General features: G+C 43.2%; 1 protein-coding gene across 3 annotated transcripts in view; it reads left to right on the top strand.

Annotated features, from left to right (window-relative positions):
• Positions 1 to 14,479, top strand: part of vps13d (vacuolar protein sorting 13 homolog D) — a 333,180-nt gene that overhangs the window by 196,903 nt on the left and 121,798 nt on the right. For all 3 annotated transcript variants that reach the window (XM_072478413.1, XM_072478411.1, XM_072478412.1), the window contains 5 exons: positions 1,004 to 1,167; positions 3,055 to 3,163; positions 9,182 to 9,358; positions 11,940 to 12,059; positions 13,731 to 13,880. In XM_072478413.1, the coding sequence (XP_072334514.1) occupies positions 1,004 to 1,167; positions 3,055 to 3,163; positions 9,182 to 9,358; positions 11,940 to 12,059; positions 13,731 to 13,880 (720 nt within the window). The remainder of the gene's footprint in view (positions 1 to 1,003; positions 1,168 to 3,054; positions 3,164 to 9,181; positions 9,359 to 11,939; positions 12,060 to 13,730; positions 13,881 to 14,479) is intronic.

Raw genomic sequence — 14,479 nt, 5'->3', positions numbered from 1 at the left:
ATCTTGGGCATCACACCTGAATGCTTTGTTAATGTATATTTTGCCTGTGTAGCCAATTTGAACTTGTTTCTTCATTTTGAGTAGAGATGTTGCAACCTAAATAGGATTGTGTTGAATTATTGTAGCATTTTGAGATTTTCATGCATTTGAAATGGATTTTGTTTTAATTTCTATTGAGGCTGCTATGAAATTGACTTTAGTTCAAGAGGTTTAATTCCCAAAGGCACAGGTGATCAGGTGGTATTGTTTAGGATAGAGTCGTTTGCACTGTTTAGTGTTAAAATGATTTTTTATTCAAAAGTATCTTGTTCTGGGGATAGGGTGGAGGTGTAGGCTTGAGTAGGGTGCTCTTTCCAAGGACCGGTGCAGACTCGATGGGCCAAATGCCCTCCTCCTGCACTGTAAATTCTATGATAGGACCTTTCATGACCACCAGACATCACAAAGCGCTTTACAGCCAATTATGTACTTTTAAGGTGTACTCATACATACATAGTGTTGTAGCTGTGGGTCGGCGTACTGTACCTCGGCCCACTGCCCCACCCTATTGCTGTAACCCAACCTAACCTGCACATCTTTGGACTGTGGGAGGAAACCGGAGCACCCAGAGGAAACCCCAAGCTGACTCTGGGAAAATGTGCAAACTCTACACACTCATCCAAGGCTGGAATTGAATCCGGGTCCCTAGCGCTGCAAGGCAGTAGTGCTAACCACTGTGCCACCATGCCACATAGCTGCAGTGCTCTTCATGGTTGGGTGAGTAAGTTCAAACTCAGTGTCAACATTTGAGCATGAAAAATGGCCACATGGGCAAGGCACCAGAGGCAGTTTGTGCCCTGCAACCACAGCATGGTAAGTGTAGATGTCTTCAGGAGGAATCTATTGCAGTTAAAATATTTTGTTATACTTAGCTTGTGTTATATCACAGTTCTAGCGTGTGTCTTATTCAGTTTTTTAATCTATAACGCATAATAAGATTCTATTTTAATCTATGCAAATCCAGGAACCAGGTAAAAGATCACAGCTTTGGCGCATGACTGGAAATGGGACGTTATGCCATGAGGGCTCTTCTCCTCCTCATAACCCCAACAAACCCTCATCCAGTAGACATTCAGACTCTGGATTGGTCCTAGACATTGCAGGCTTGGCTGCCATCACTGACAGCAGGTAAACTCGGGCAAGGAGAGCAGGGGAAGATGATGTTCCAGTTAAATCATCTGGGCGTTCAAGTCAGGGATAGGAATTCAAACTTTAACATTCTGATAGGGAACAAGACCATTCAGATTTTGTGAGCAATTATAAGGTTTTGTGGAATTGTAAACTGCCTTATTTTGTATTTTAAGGGACACATTCATCTCCTTCATGTTAGTGTCCAAGGTTCCCATGGGGCTGGTTTAGCACACTGGGCTAAATAGCTGGCTTTTAAAGCAGACCAAGGCAGGCCAGCAGCACGGTTCAATTCCCGTACCAGCCTCCCCGAACAGGTGCCGGAATGTGGCAACTAGGGGTTTTTCGCAGTAACTCCATTTGAAGCCTACTTGTGACAATAAGCAATTTTCATTTCATTTCCAGGTTCAACAGTGACCAAAAGATTCAAGATTTGATACCCAGTGATGTGACATCAATGTCTTTTCATTTCTGGCGGTGTATTAAGAGTGTTAATAGTTCTCCATGTAACTTACTTGCCACCAGCTCTCCGTGTTCCCTTCAATGAATGAATAGTATGACGATGACAGAAAATTCCAATCCTTTTCTTGCTTACCTTTGGGGATTGGAGAATTGAGGAAGCACTTTTTTTCAAGATGTTAAATGGATAGGGTAGTGTCCATGATAAGGGAGACTAAATGAAGTCTGTGAAATTACTTCAACTCAAAAGCAAAAATGTTGAAAAGGTGGGGGAGGCATGAAAAATAAAACAGATGGCTAGCCCACCAGCTTCCTCTCCAGCCCCTGTCTCCCATATTACAGTGGGTTGGTGAATCGTCAGCCAGCCCACTTACCCCCAGACCTATTGGGGCCCTTAGTTCGCCAATTAAAGGCCATTTCAGAATCTCCCTGTCTTCGCTGTTATCATATAGTAGTGGTAAGCCCACAACTGAACTCCAGGGAAAAGGCAGGAAGGACGTGTGTGTGGGTGAGTTGGGGGGGGGGGTTACCTCATTTGGGGGAGCCCCCTTGCCCATTGGAGGCACCACCACAAGATGCTGTCAACCTATTGAACCCAACCCACAAACCTCCCCTCGCTAGAGCCCCCAATCCTTCGCTGACCCCGAATTTACCTTCAAGCCAGGTTTCCATTGTCATCTTCTCATGACTCCATTGTGCACGCTGGCACTGCTGGGACAACTCAGCTGCCAGCCAATTAGATTGAGCAGAACTCTTGGGAGCAGGATTTCCTGTCACCGAAAGGGCAAAATCCCATTCTCAGCTTGTTCAGGCTGCCCCCAGCATGTTATCGTGGTGGAGCAACCCTTTTTTTTTTAAAGTCAGCGAACTGCTCCCCCCCCGGGTCTGCTGACGATTAATTTCCCGCAAAGAAGTCAACGAACGGTTGCCACCTCCGGGTGAACCCTAACAGTGACCCTCTCAAGGCGAGCTTCATTTTCTCCAAACAGAGAAAGCTAGCCATGTCCGATAGCCAGGTCTCCGACTTCGGGGTTTTTGAGTTCCTCCATGCATTCTCCAGTCTTTGATGATTGCAAGTTGTCTACTCGGATGGGGGATCACCACAGGGTACAGCTTAACTTGAACCTGCGATTTCACGTTGTCCACACTTGCATCTAAATCATCAAATTGCAATTGGGAGCAGAAAACGTAACTAATTTTTCCCTCATTAGTTCAGGAAGTCTGTACGACAAATTTTATATCCCAGATGTCAAGGCGTCTGGGTTTTAAGCCTGAGACTGTCTGCTCTAATTTATTATATTGTGCAGCATACTTATCCACTAGGCCAGCAAAAAGGGGACTCTGTTTTATATTTATTTGCAGAGTGTGTATGCGGGTTATTAATTTTTATGTATATTTATCTAATTTCTCCTCGCTTTCTATCTGCAGAAATGAGCCACTCATGCTGAAAAAGCCAGAGCGACGTCGCAGTTGTACACAGACATGGTGTTTTCGAGATGGACGTCTGAGCTGTGGCATGGCAAGAATGATAGTGCAGGTAAAACAATGACAGTGTCAGAATAAACCTTCACAGATTTATATTGCCGCCACCGATAAGTTGCAATGGAAGTGGTTCAACAGTCACTTTAGTTCTATCCCGCGTTAGTCTGTACAATGAGAAAATGAGCGAGGGAACAGAATAGCAACACGGGACAATTTCAGGACTTGTTCAGCATGCTGGTACTGATACATTATAGCAAAACCCAAGTTCAGCCTATTCACCTTTAGCATATTGCTCTTAATTTGCCAGCTTAAATAGCTCTCATCCATTACTGCTCCCAGTGGCAGATCTGTAATCATCAGTGCTCCAGCCTTGTGTTTGGTCAAACTGTTCAGACTATCCAAGTTTAAAAGGACAAAATGTATAATGGTGTACTTCTCTGGATGTTTTCCAGCATTGCCATGCATATGAGTCAATTTTACAAATTGTAGCAAAATTTACAAATCTGGAACCTCGCCAGATGGAAGCTTGTGTAGGAGGTAACATTGCAGTGTCTTTGTTAGGGCGAGTATTTCACACTGCCATCATTGTGCTCTACTGCAAGACATCTGGTGACCAGCAGAGTTAGCTGCAGATATGACTAACCATTTGTGAATTTTGACTAGTTGCTGAAGAAACAAAATGAAACAACACTTCTGGTCAGTGAGGAAAGAGGGATGAAGTTGGCAGTGTCACCTGAGCTGTCTTGATGCAATTTCTAATTTGAACGCTATCAGAGGAAGATTGGATTGGGCCTGAAAGCAGGTCTGGTGCCCAGCCTGTCAAAGCGAGAATAATGGATCATTTTGGGCACCAAAAAAGGGAAGGGGAAATGTAAATGATATTAGCAAGGATTGTATTTCTTATGAAGGTGCATGGCATTCTTCAGTCTGAAGTTATCTTTAAATATTTGGCAATCATAATTTTGCTGACACAAAACAGCTAGTTTCATTTTTTTTACAAAGCCTTTTATCTCTGATTTCCTCTTTTATGGGCATAATCATTGCAATCCTTGCAACAATCTTAATTTGTATTAGTGAGTGCTGGATTTCTCACTTGACCTTAATTCTATTCGCTTCCAACATCCACTGATGTACTTTTCACAAGAATCACTAAATAAATAATAATTCCCCTTTCTCTACCCCAGTGTTTTTCAAACATTTTTTTCCGGGACCCACTTTTGCCGACCTTCGGGACCCATGCCAACCAACCTTCGCGACACGTGCCACGTTTGCTTACCTTTAATGCGAAAGAGGAGCCTGCTTGGTCTTCTCGATCTCACTTGAGTCAGGTTCAAAGAAGGAGAGGGCAATGCGCATATCATGTGCAGACTTTCACCAGTTCCTTTTTGCCATCTTGATGAAAAGGAAAATTCAACCTCGGACATATAGGATGTTGTGAAGGCCAAAGCAACAAAATATATGTTTTATTCAGCACTGGATACTCCTGGGAGATGCTACACCAGAATGCTGACAGCCTCATGGGCTTTTGGCATGTTTTTAATGTGGTATTACAGGTCAGCTATAGCAGTGTAGTCTTCATCTGGAGTCAGCTCTAAGTTAATAACTGACTCTGGGGTCGCAACCTCAAGGAATTTCCACCTATCACTTTTTCAAAATATGAAACTTCTCTCATTTACCAGTACTTCCTTGCATATGACACACATGAGCTTTGCATCCTTATTTGCATTGGCACAATTAATAAAATTTATACCTCAAGAAATCATCTTTATATTTCTTTGTAGACTGTTAACCAGAGGCCCTGGAGCTCTGTGCAGAGCTAACAGTAGCACTGCTCTGACCTGCCGTGGACTCTCCTGCGCAGCTCTCTCCAGCAGATTTGTTGTGAGATCCTGTCCAATAGGTAAGCTGCCTATTTGGGTCCCTGACCGTCTCTTACTTTTAAGGAAACCATTCATCTTCACAGTTCACATGCCTTGCTTGCCAGCAACTGGAAGATCGAGGCAACCATGTTCCCTGCTTTGGCGCCAAAAGCACGTACCTGGACGGTGTTTCACGCCAATTCTTCGTGCTGGGTGCATTGCCAGCTCTCTGCTGCCGTTTCTGGCCAGAAGACTCCACACAGCTGAATGTATCTCCATTAAAAAGGTGGCAGCAGCCGCAAAGCGGCTGTTTGGCGCTTCTCTCATGACTGGTACCACCGTGGGAACAACACAACCGATTGCTCCGCTACCCTCCCGACACTCAACTGAGACCCACCCACTGAAAAGCCCTGCTCTACACTGGAACACACTAACTGCTGCCCTTGTTGAAACAAGTCTACAATTAAGCTTGCTACCTTCTGCTCTGTCTGGATTGATACTTCTGCCACTTTAATTTGAAAAAAGGCAGGCTTGTATTTATATAGTAGCTTATCACACCACTCAGAAATATTCTAAAAATTCATTTACAGGATATGGGTGTCTCTGGCCAGGCCAGCATTTATTGCCCATTCCTTGAGACGGTGATGGTGAGCTGCCTTCTTGAACCGCTACGGTCCCTGAGGTGTAGCTACATGCACAGTGCTGTTAGGGTGGGAATGCCATGATTTTGACACAGCGACAGTGAAGGAACGACGATATATTTCCAAATCACGATTGTGAGTGACTTGAATGGAAACCTCCAGAAGGTGTGGTTACCAGTATCTGCTGCTTGTCCTTCTAGATGGTAGTGGTCATGGGTTTGGAAGGTGATGCCCTACGAATCTTGATGAGTTCCTGTTCCTGCAGTGTATCTTGTAGATGGGACACATGGCTGCCACTATTCGTCAGTGGTGGAGAGAATTAATGTTTATGGAAGTAGTAGCAATCAAGCGGGACTGCCTTATTCAAGATGGTGTCAAGCTTTTTGAGTGGTGTTGGAGCTGCACTCATCCAGGCAAGTGGAGAGTATTCCATTACACTCCTGACTTCCTTGTAGATGGTGGACAGACTTTGGGGGTGTCAGGAGGTGGGTTACTCGGCACAGGATTCCTAGCCTTTGATCTCCTCTGGCAGCCACCGTATATTTAAGGCGAGTCCAGTTAAGTTTCTGGTCAATAATAACCCCAGGATGTTGATTGTGGAGTATTCAGCAATGGTAATGCTGTTGAATGTAATGGGGCAATGGTTAGATCCTCTCATTTTGAAAGTGGTCATTGCTTGACACTTTTGTGTGGAGCGAATGTTGCTTGCCATTTGTCAGCTCAAGCCTGTTTATTGTCCAGGTCTTGCTGCATTTGGACATGAATTACTTCAATATACGATGAATCACAAATGGTGCTGAACATTGTACAGTATTCTGCGAAAATCCCTACTTCTGACCTTATGATGGAAGATAGGATGAAGGAGCTGAAGTTGGTTGGGCCTCTGATACTACCCTGAGGAATTCCTGCAGTGATATCCTGGAGTGAGATGATTGACGTCCAACCACCACAACCATCTTCCTTTGTGCCGGATATGACTCCAACCAGCGGAGAGTTTTCCCCGATTTCTATTAACTCGAGTTTTGATCAGGCTCCTTGATGCCATTCTCTGTCAAATGCTGCCTTAATGTCAAGGGCAGTCACTCTCACCTCACCTCTGGCACTCTGCTGTTTTGTCCATGTTTGAACCAAGGCTATAATGAGGTCAGGAGCTGAGTGATCTGGCAGAACCCAAACTGAGCGTCTGTGAGCAGGTTTTTTCTGAGTAAATGCTGCTTAGTAGCACTGTTGATGGCCCCTTCCATCACTTTGCCGATGTTGGAGAGTAGACTGATGGTGTGGTAATTGGCCTGGTTGGATTTGTCCTGTTCCTTGTGTACAAGACAGACCTGGGAGATTTCCACATTGCCACGTAGATGCCAGTGTTGTCGTTGTTCTGGAACAGATTTGCTTGGGATGTGACAAGTTCTGGAGCACAAGTCTTCAGGACCTTTTCTTGTTTGAAAATATTTTTATTGGAATTTTTGCACTTAATATCAAAACTTTGCAGAACAATATAGAACAATAATAATAACCAAAACAATAACACCTCCAACACAAGTATCACAAGCTGCTGCCGTTTCTGGGTCAGTGGTCCAGTTCTATCATTTCCCAACAATATTAACAGTAGTGTGTATCATACTGTTTTTTTAAAGTGTTCTTGTTGGGAAATTTAACATTTTGTAAGAAGAATTATACACAACTTTACACACGTGTTTACAATTACTGCCAGGACGCTCTACATCGTTTATAGTTACATTCGATTTGCTGAGGTGGTGGTGGGGTGGGGAATCCTGTTCCCATGAGTTCTCAGGGGAGGTTAGGATGAATTGCCTTCCTGGTTTGGCCCATGTGGGAGGGTTCAGTGTCCCCTTCTGCGAGTGGTCTTCGTTCCCATTCCTCCTCTGCTATACGCGACCTCCCTTTCATCCAGACAGTGCTCCCTGCTCCCCTCTACTCCCTCCCTTCCTATCTGTTACCCCCTTCTCTAATTAGTTGCTGGTTGCGAACAGGTCTGCAAAGAGATTTGTAAACTTGTTCCATGTGTGCCATTTCGTGATATCAAATGGGGTGAATTGAATTGGCTGACGTCTGTGATTTTGGGGACTTCCGGAGGATTCCACGTACAATTAGTTACTTGCAATGGCATGTTACATAGTCAAGAAGTAATGTGGAGATAGGTTCAAGCTAATACCCCTGATAAAATAAAATACCTTCAGGCGGAACGATGGCATAGTGGTTAGCTTTGCTGCCTCGCGAAGCCGAGGTCCCAGGTTCGATCCCGGCTCTGGGTCACTGTCCGTGTGGAGTTTGCATATTCTCCCCGTGTTTGCGTGGGTTTCGTGCCCACAGACCAAAGTTGTGCCAGGTTGGTGGATTGGCCACGCTAAATTGCCCCTTAATTGGTAAAAAGGAATTGGATACTCTAAATTTTTTTTAATTTTCTTCTTTGACTACTCCATTAAAGTGGAACATAGGGCGGCTCACAAAAAGACCCAAGTTCAGATCCCAAACTTGATTGATGTTTGTTCGTTAGTTCCCAGGAAATTTAGCCAGTTTTGCCCAAGTTGTCTCAGGAGGTGAAATGTTCTCAAATAGAGTTTCTCCTCCTGCCTGCCTCAAAACAATACAGTATAATCCATCAGTGATATTGTTGAGCTTGTAAACATATACGTGAACTGGCCTATTCAGCCCTTTGATGAAGGATGATGTGTTTGGACTACTTTGTGGGGTGGTGAACTAGTGGATGGGTAACAAGGCCAAAATTGGGAAGAAATCAGTTGTAGGGCAGGCAGAAGTTTCAGAGATGAAGGGATAAGGCCATGGAGGGATTTGAACACAGGGATGAAGTTTCCAAATCCTATCTATTGGTGCACCAGGAGCCATTGTAGCTCAATCATTGCAGGGTTAAATGGGGCTTGGTGTGGGTTAGAATACTTTAGGTAGAAAGTACATTGAAAGTTTGTTGGCTCATGCCACAACATGGCTGCTTCGTTGCTAACCTGCACCAGTGGTCCACCTATATGTACTTAGCACATTGACCAGGTGCAGAATGAAAATATGCCCAGACCTTAATGTGCTTGTGAGGTTATTTTATTTTTATTTTTTGATTTTTATTTGATTTATTGTCACATGTACCGAAGTACAGTGAAAAGTATTTTTCTGCGGCCGAGGAACGTACACAGTACGTACATAGTAGACACAAGAATAATCAACAGAGAACATTGACAAATGGTACATTGACAGAACAGTGATTGGTCACAGTGCGGAACAAGGAGGCAAACAAAGCAAATACATGAGCAAGAGCAGCATAGGGTGTTGTGAATAGTGTTCTTACAGGGAACAGATCATCCGAGGGGGAGTCGTTGAGGAGTCTTGTAGCTGTGGGGAAGAAGCTGTTCCTATGTCTGGATGTGCGAGTCTTCAGACTTCTGTACCTTCTGCCTGATGGAAGGGTCTGGAAGAAGGCAATGCCTGGGTGGGAGGGGTCTCTGATAATGCTGTCTGCCTTCCTGAGGCAGCGGGAGGTGTATACAGAATCAGTGTGGAGGGTTATTGATTGTCAATTGACTGTATCTGTGCTAATTTATCCAGGCATCAAAAGGCATTTCAGGCTTACACGATGGAGCAGAAGTAATACTGGGTCCAGATACTTCCCTTGGTCTAGAACAAGTTCCAAATGAACAGCAGTTCATAAACCAGAAGATGAGACCTGGTTCAGGAGTTCTGGCTTTGCGTGTCATTCCTGATGGTCCAACACGAGTGTTGCAGGTAACCTATTGCCTATCAATTCACAAGTGCAACTAAAATGTAAGATTAATGAAACATTATTATCAAACCTGCTGACAAAGAGGGCATTTTGAATAGAAGGTAATTTTCTTGGTTGAATGCTCTATCCGCCTCTGGATCATGACTGTATTACCAAACACTAAAACATAATTTCCCAGACTGTTGATAATAAGAAGAGCTTCCTTGCTACCCCCTCACATTGCATCCATCCCTGTTTTTTTCCAATCTGATTATAACCCATTTTTACCACCTCCACAAAATGTATTAACGTGACCTTCCTTGATATCGATTATTTGAACCTGCTATCGCACTAATCATCTCAAGTCTGTTCTTCCCCAAACCTCTGTCTTGTATACTTAGTACAAACCTATGCCAAGATTCTTCTGTCACCTTCTACCATTTGACTATTTTAATTTTTCTGCCAACAATCATCTTCTCATCATGAACACACAATTGTTCTACTCCTCAATCCATTACCAGAAGAACCTTTTCCTTGAACAATGGTTCAATCAGTTCCTATTCATCACCACCCTTGCCTTCATTGGAACAGCTACTCCTTACATTTCATTTCCTCAGGTAAAAGATGTCCCACTCGGACCCCATTATTTCCTAACTGTGCTTGTCTTTTTTGAGATATGTGGAGGACTTGTTATTACATTGCTAATTATGCCACCTTCTTAACGATTGCCTCCATTACATACACAAATGTCAATACTGCTTTCACTCTTACCGTCAGAATTTCAATTTTCACCCATCCCTCACCTTTATATGGTTCAACTCTACCTCTTTCCTCTCCTTCCTGGATTTCTCCTCTTCAAGCTGACAATGAGCTTCCCACAGACATCTGATCCTGAATCTCGCAATTACCTGGATATACTCCGGCCTACAATGGCTTCTGTAAAGGCTCTGTCCCTTTCTCCTTGATTCTTTATCTTTATTGTATTTGATCTGATGAGTTCACTTTCCTTACCAGAGCTTCGAAAATGTTGTACTTTTTTTCTCAAACAAGAATTCCCAGTGGTCCAAATAACTCTAGTTCTTCTGTGCCTCATTTCTTGCACCTGTGGTCTCTACTCCTACTCTCATGGAAGTAAAACTGAGTTTTTTAAACTCATTTTCTATCCCACTGCATTCAACAGATTATTTGTCATTCTGTCTACACAGTTCCACTGCCACACAAAATTTCCCTGTACTTTCCACCATTCTTTCCAGGATATCATTCATTACTCTTTCAGCATCCCAATTCCCAGTTTCCCAACTTCCAGTTCTCAGCACCTTCACATGCAACAGCAACGGATGCAGCACTTAATTCATTCACCTGCCCCTACGCTGAAGACCATGTTTCCACACATACACAGTGTCTCACACTGAAACTATTTCCTCCTAATATGGCACTGTGTACTAATAATGTAGTTTTTGTTGATCGTGATGTTGTTTGCTTTACACTGGAGCACCCAAACACAAATTAGTTGACAGCTGTGCCCAAAAACCTTGTTCTGTCCACAAGTGTGACCTTGACGTCCCTCAGCATTTTAGCCACTCTGCCTTTGCTGTCTCTGGGCTTCCAATTGTTCCAAAATTTAGGAATACAATGTCATATTTTCCTTGTCACTTCAGATCTAAACACCATTTCCATTTACTTTACAGTCGAGGTTACTGGTGTCATGGGGCAGACTTGTTCATTCTAAACAGTTCCAACGGTTAATGTTTTTTGATACAAAGCTTTTAACCAAATGTATTTTTAACCCAAGATGTTGGCCTGATTTTCTTTTTGAGTGACAAACCAACCTGTGCTTTCAGCAGTATTTTTTTCCCGATATTTGCAAGATTCACTCAAGTTTATTTTCAATGTTCCTCTTTTCTTTTCATGGTCCCCTTTTGCCATTTTCACCTTTGCTTATTGCATGCCCTTTGAATGTTTTTACATTGTTTCACTGAGTTGAGTTTTATCATCTATCAATTAATTATCTCTCTGTATCTTCCTTCCTCCTTTTGTCCTTGCATTTCTGAATTCTGACCATGGATTATACTCAAAACATTCATGGGATGTGGGTGTCACTGGCTGGGCCAGCATTTATTGTTCATCCCCAATTACCCTTGAACAGTGTGGCCTGCTGGGCCATTTCAGAGGGTACTTCAGAGTCAACCACATTGCTGTGGATCTGGAGTCACATGTAGACCAGAACAGGTAAGGACGGCAGATTTCCTTCCCTAAAATACATTAGTGAACCAGATGGGTTTTTACGACAGTCAACAATGGTTTTGTGGTCATCATTTACTTTTTAATTCCAGATTTTATTGGCTTCAAACCTCACCAACTGCCGTGGTGGGATCCAAACCCAAGTCCCCTGCGTCTCTGAGTTACCACTACGCCACCGCTAACTATATCAGAATGCTCTGTTTCTGAATAAGATTAGTTTGTGAATTTCCCAGAATTCAAACCTTTTTCTGTTTGTAATTTCATGAAATTGCACAGATTCCATTGGGTCCAATTTTTTTGTTTTTGGATCCATATCAATTATTTTAATTTAGTTGACCTCCTAACCGAATTGGTTTGTTACAGATTACTGACCAACAGCATCGCAGAACAAATCGCTCCCTCACAGGAAATGAAGACTGTCCAGTAGTTGAAATCAGCGAAATTCGGAGGTTAAAGAATTTGGAAGCTGAACAAGAATTAGAGGTGAGTGAGGGTTTCATTCATTTGTTTGCTTGTAGCCAATAAAGAACCCATGTTTGACTTTGTATTTGAGACATTTGCAAAACCCCTTTCTGTCAGGTAAACATGAATGTGAAGATCTAGTGAAATAAACCACCAAATGGTAAATAGCCTAAATTTAATAAATCATTTATTGAATTATTAATCAAGTGCAACTTCCTTACCAGTGTATCTGCAAACCCACAACCAAAATTGGCATTTTACCCCAGCAATCTGCAAAGAACAATCATCCTTGACACATGAAATTGCCAATGGTGGATATGTATTATCGGAACACAGTAGTTAATGACAACTGTATTCGTATGCCCCTTCTTAATGGGTGAAGGGCAGGAGGAATGAGAAAATTCTCCTTTTCATACTAAAAGATTGAGGAGAGCAATCAGAAAAAATCTTTTGGAATGATTTTCCACAGGAAGTGGTTAAGGTAGAATCCATTGGGGGTTTTTTCGGAAGGGAAAGAGGATTAAAAATTGAAGCAGAGTACCACGAAGAGAGAGAGAGCAAGACAGTCAGATTAGTTTTGGATTGCGATAACAAAGAGTAGGCACAGACACTTTAGCCCCCAACATCTTACTTCAGTACTCTATCCTTTTATTCTTCAATGTATATTTACTCAGGTCTGCGTTGCAAGGCCTCCTGAATCAGAGAGCACATTTTGACAGTGTTCAATCATCCTCTGATATAGTCCAGGATGGATTCAGTTCAACGCAACTTTTGTAAGGCAAATTGGATTTCCGGTAGTTCATAGAATTTACAGTGCAGATGAAGGCCATTTGGCCCAATTGGGTCTGCACTGGCCCTTGGAAAGAGCACCCTACCCAAGCCCACACCTCCACCCTATCCCCGTAACCCAGCAACGATACCCAACCATTTAGGACACTAATGGCAATTTAGCATGGCCAATCCAGCTAACCTGCACATCTTTGGACTGTGGGAGGAAACCGGAGCACCCGGGGAAAACCCATGCAAACACGGGGAGAATGTGCAGACTCCGCACAGACAGTGACCCAAGCCAGGAATCAAACCTGGCACTCTGGAGCTGTGAAGCTACTGTGCTAACCACTATCCTACCGTTCTGCCCGTAGCTGAGTTCAGCTGTAGCTTGCTGGATTACCTGACTCTTGTGTTTCCTGACAGCTTTCTTTCTCTTGAAGGAAGATAAAACCACTTCTGGTTGACATCCCAGCCATCTGTGTGAGCTAATTCCTATCCGGTTCTGCCCCGCAGTTCTGTAATTGCACCATGCAGGATCCTTTGGGGCTCGGTGAATAAATGCTTCCGTACGGTGTTGCACACAAGCCATGCAAAACAGAACATTCAAGTTTCATTCATAGTCTTTTAAGTCGGCCATTTCCCACCCTAATTTCTGTTAATAGTCTGCAAACTGCACAGGTATCTAGTGGATATGCAAATCGGTGGGCTGTGATGATCTGCTGGCCTCCTGACATTCAATGTCAAGGGCCACACATGGGTGAGGTTTTGTCACGCCTGAGAAACTGCCCAAGAGTCAGTACTTGAGGAGAATAATTTTTTTTAAAAATCAGTGTAAGGAGAGTCATCTTCATTAACAGTACTTTGCAATTAAATATTGTGCCAATGTAAAATTGTAACTTACACTGTGCTGTAAATTTGCAGATTTTGGTGAAACTGGATGGAGGAGTTGGTTTGTCGCTGACGAACAAAGCCCCTGAGGAATTGGTATTTACCACTTTAACAGGGATAGATGTTCATTACACACAGACTGCCACCTGTCAGATGCTGGAGGTCAGCATTCAGGATGTACAGGTAATTTAATTATTTTAGCAATGCACTTCCATATTCTCGGAAGGTTGGACATTCTGAAGTCCTATCCAGGATATTTCAAAAACAAATCCTAAAATGGTATGGCTAGCAGAGCAGTTGAAAGAATTGCAAACTTTCCTCGTTGCAGTATGGAGGTTCCAGATTCAGGCTGAAATCAAGGCAGGGAAGTGGAAAATAGTTCAGGTGATTGGTTGGAGCATGAGAAAGGACCATCAAAATGGAGGGGCAGCTAGAGGCAGATTTGCCCTATATGCAGCTGAGAATTTCCTATGGTTCAGTCGCAGAGAAACATTGAAGACTGAGAGAGTGAGTAGGACAATGTTGATTAGTCTTGGATTACTCTAACAAAGAGCCAGCAGGGGGTCCATCTGTGCTGTAAATTGTTCTAACTCTGTGGAATCCGTTCTAGTGCCCCCGTGATCAAACACACTGCCAGCATTTGCTAGGTTTGACTTGTTGAGATTGTCAGCATCTGTGGAAATGTATTGCAGTAAATGTAACGATCCCTTAAGTTGCGGAATATGATGTATTGGAGAGGACAGATGACTACTTGGAAATCCCTATGAATTATTTCTACCATT

This window comes from Scyliorhinus torazame, chromosome 16 (assembly GCF_047496885.1).
Source record: "Scyliorhinus torazame isolate Kashiwa2021f chromosome 16, sScyTor2.1, whole genome shotgun sequence".
Lineage (NCBI taxonomy): Eukaryota > Metazoa > Chordata > Chondrichthyes > Carcharhiniformes > Scyliorhinidae > Scyliorhinus > Scyliorhinus torazame.
This window is presented reverse-complemented; position numbering and strand designations above follow the sequence as displayed.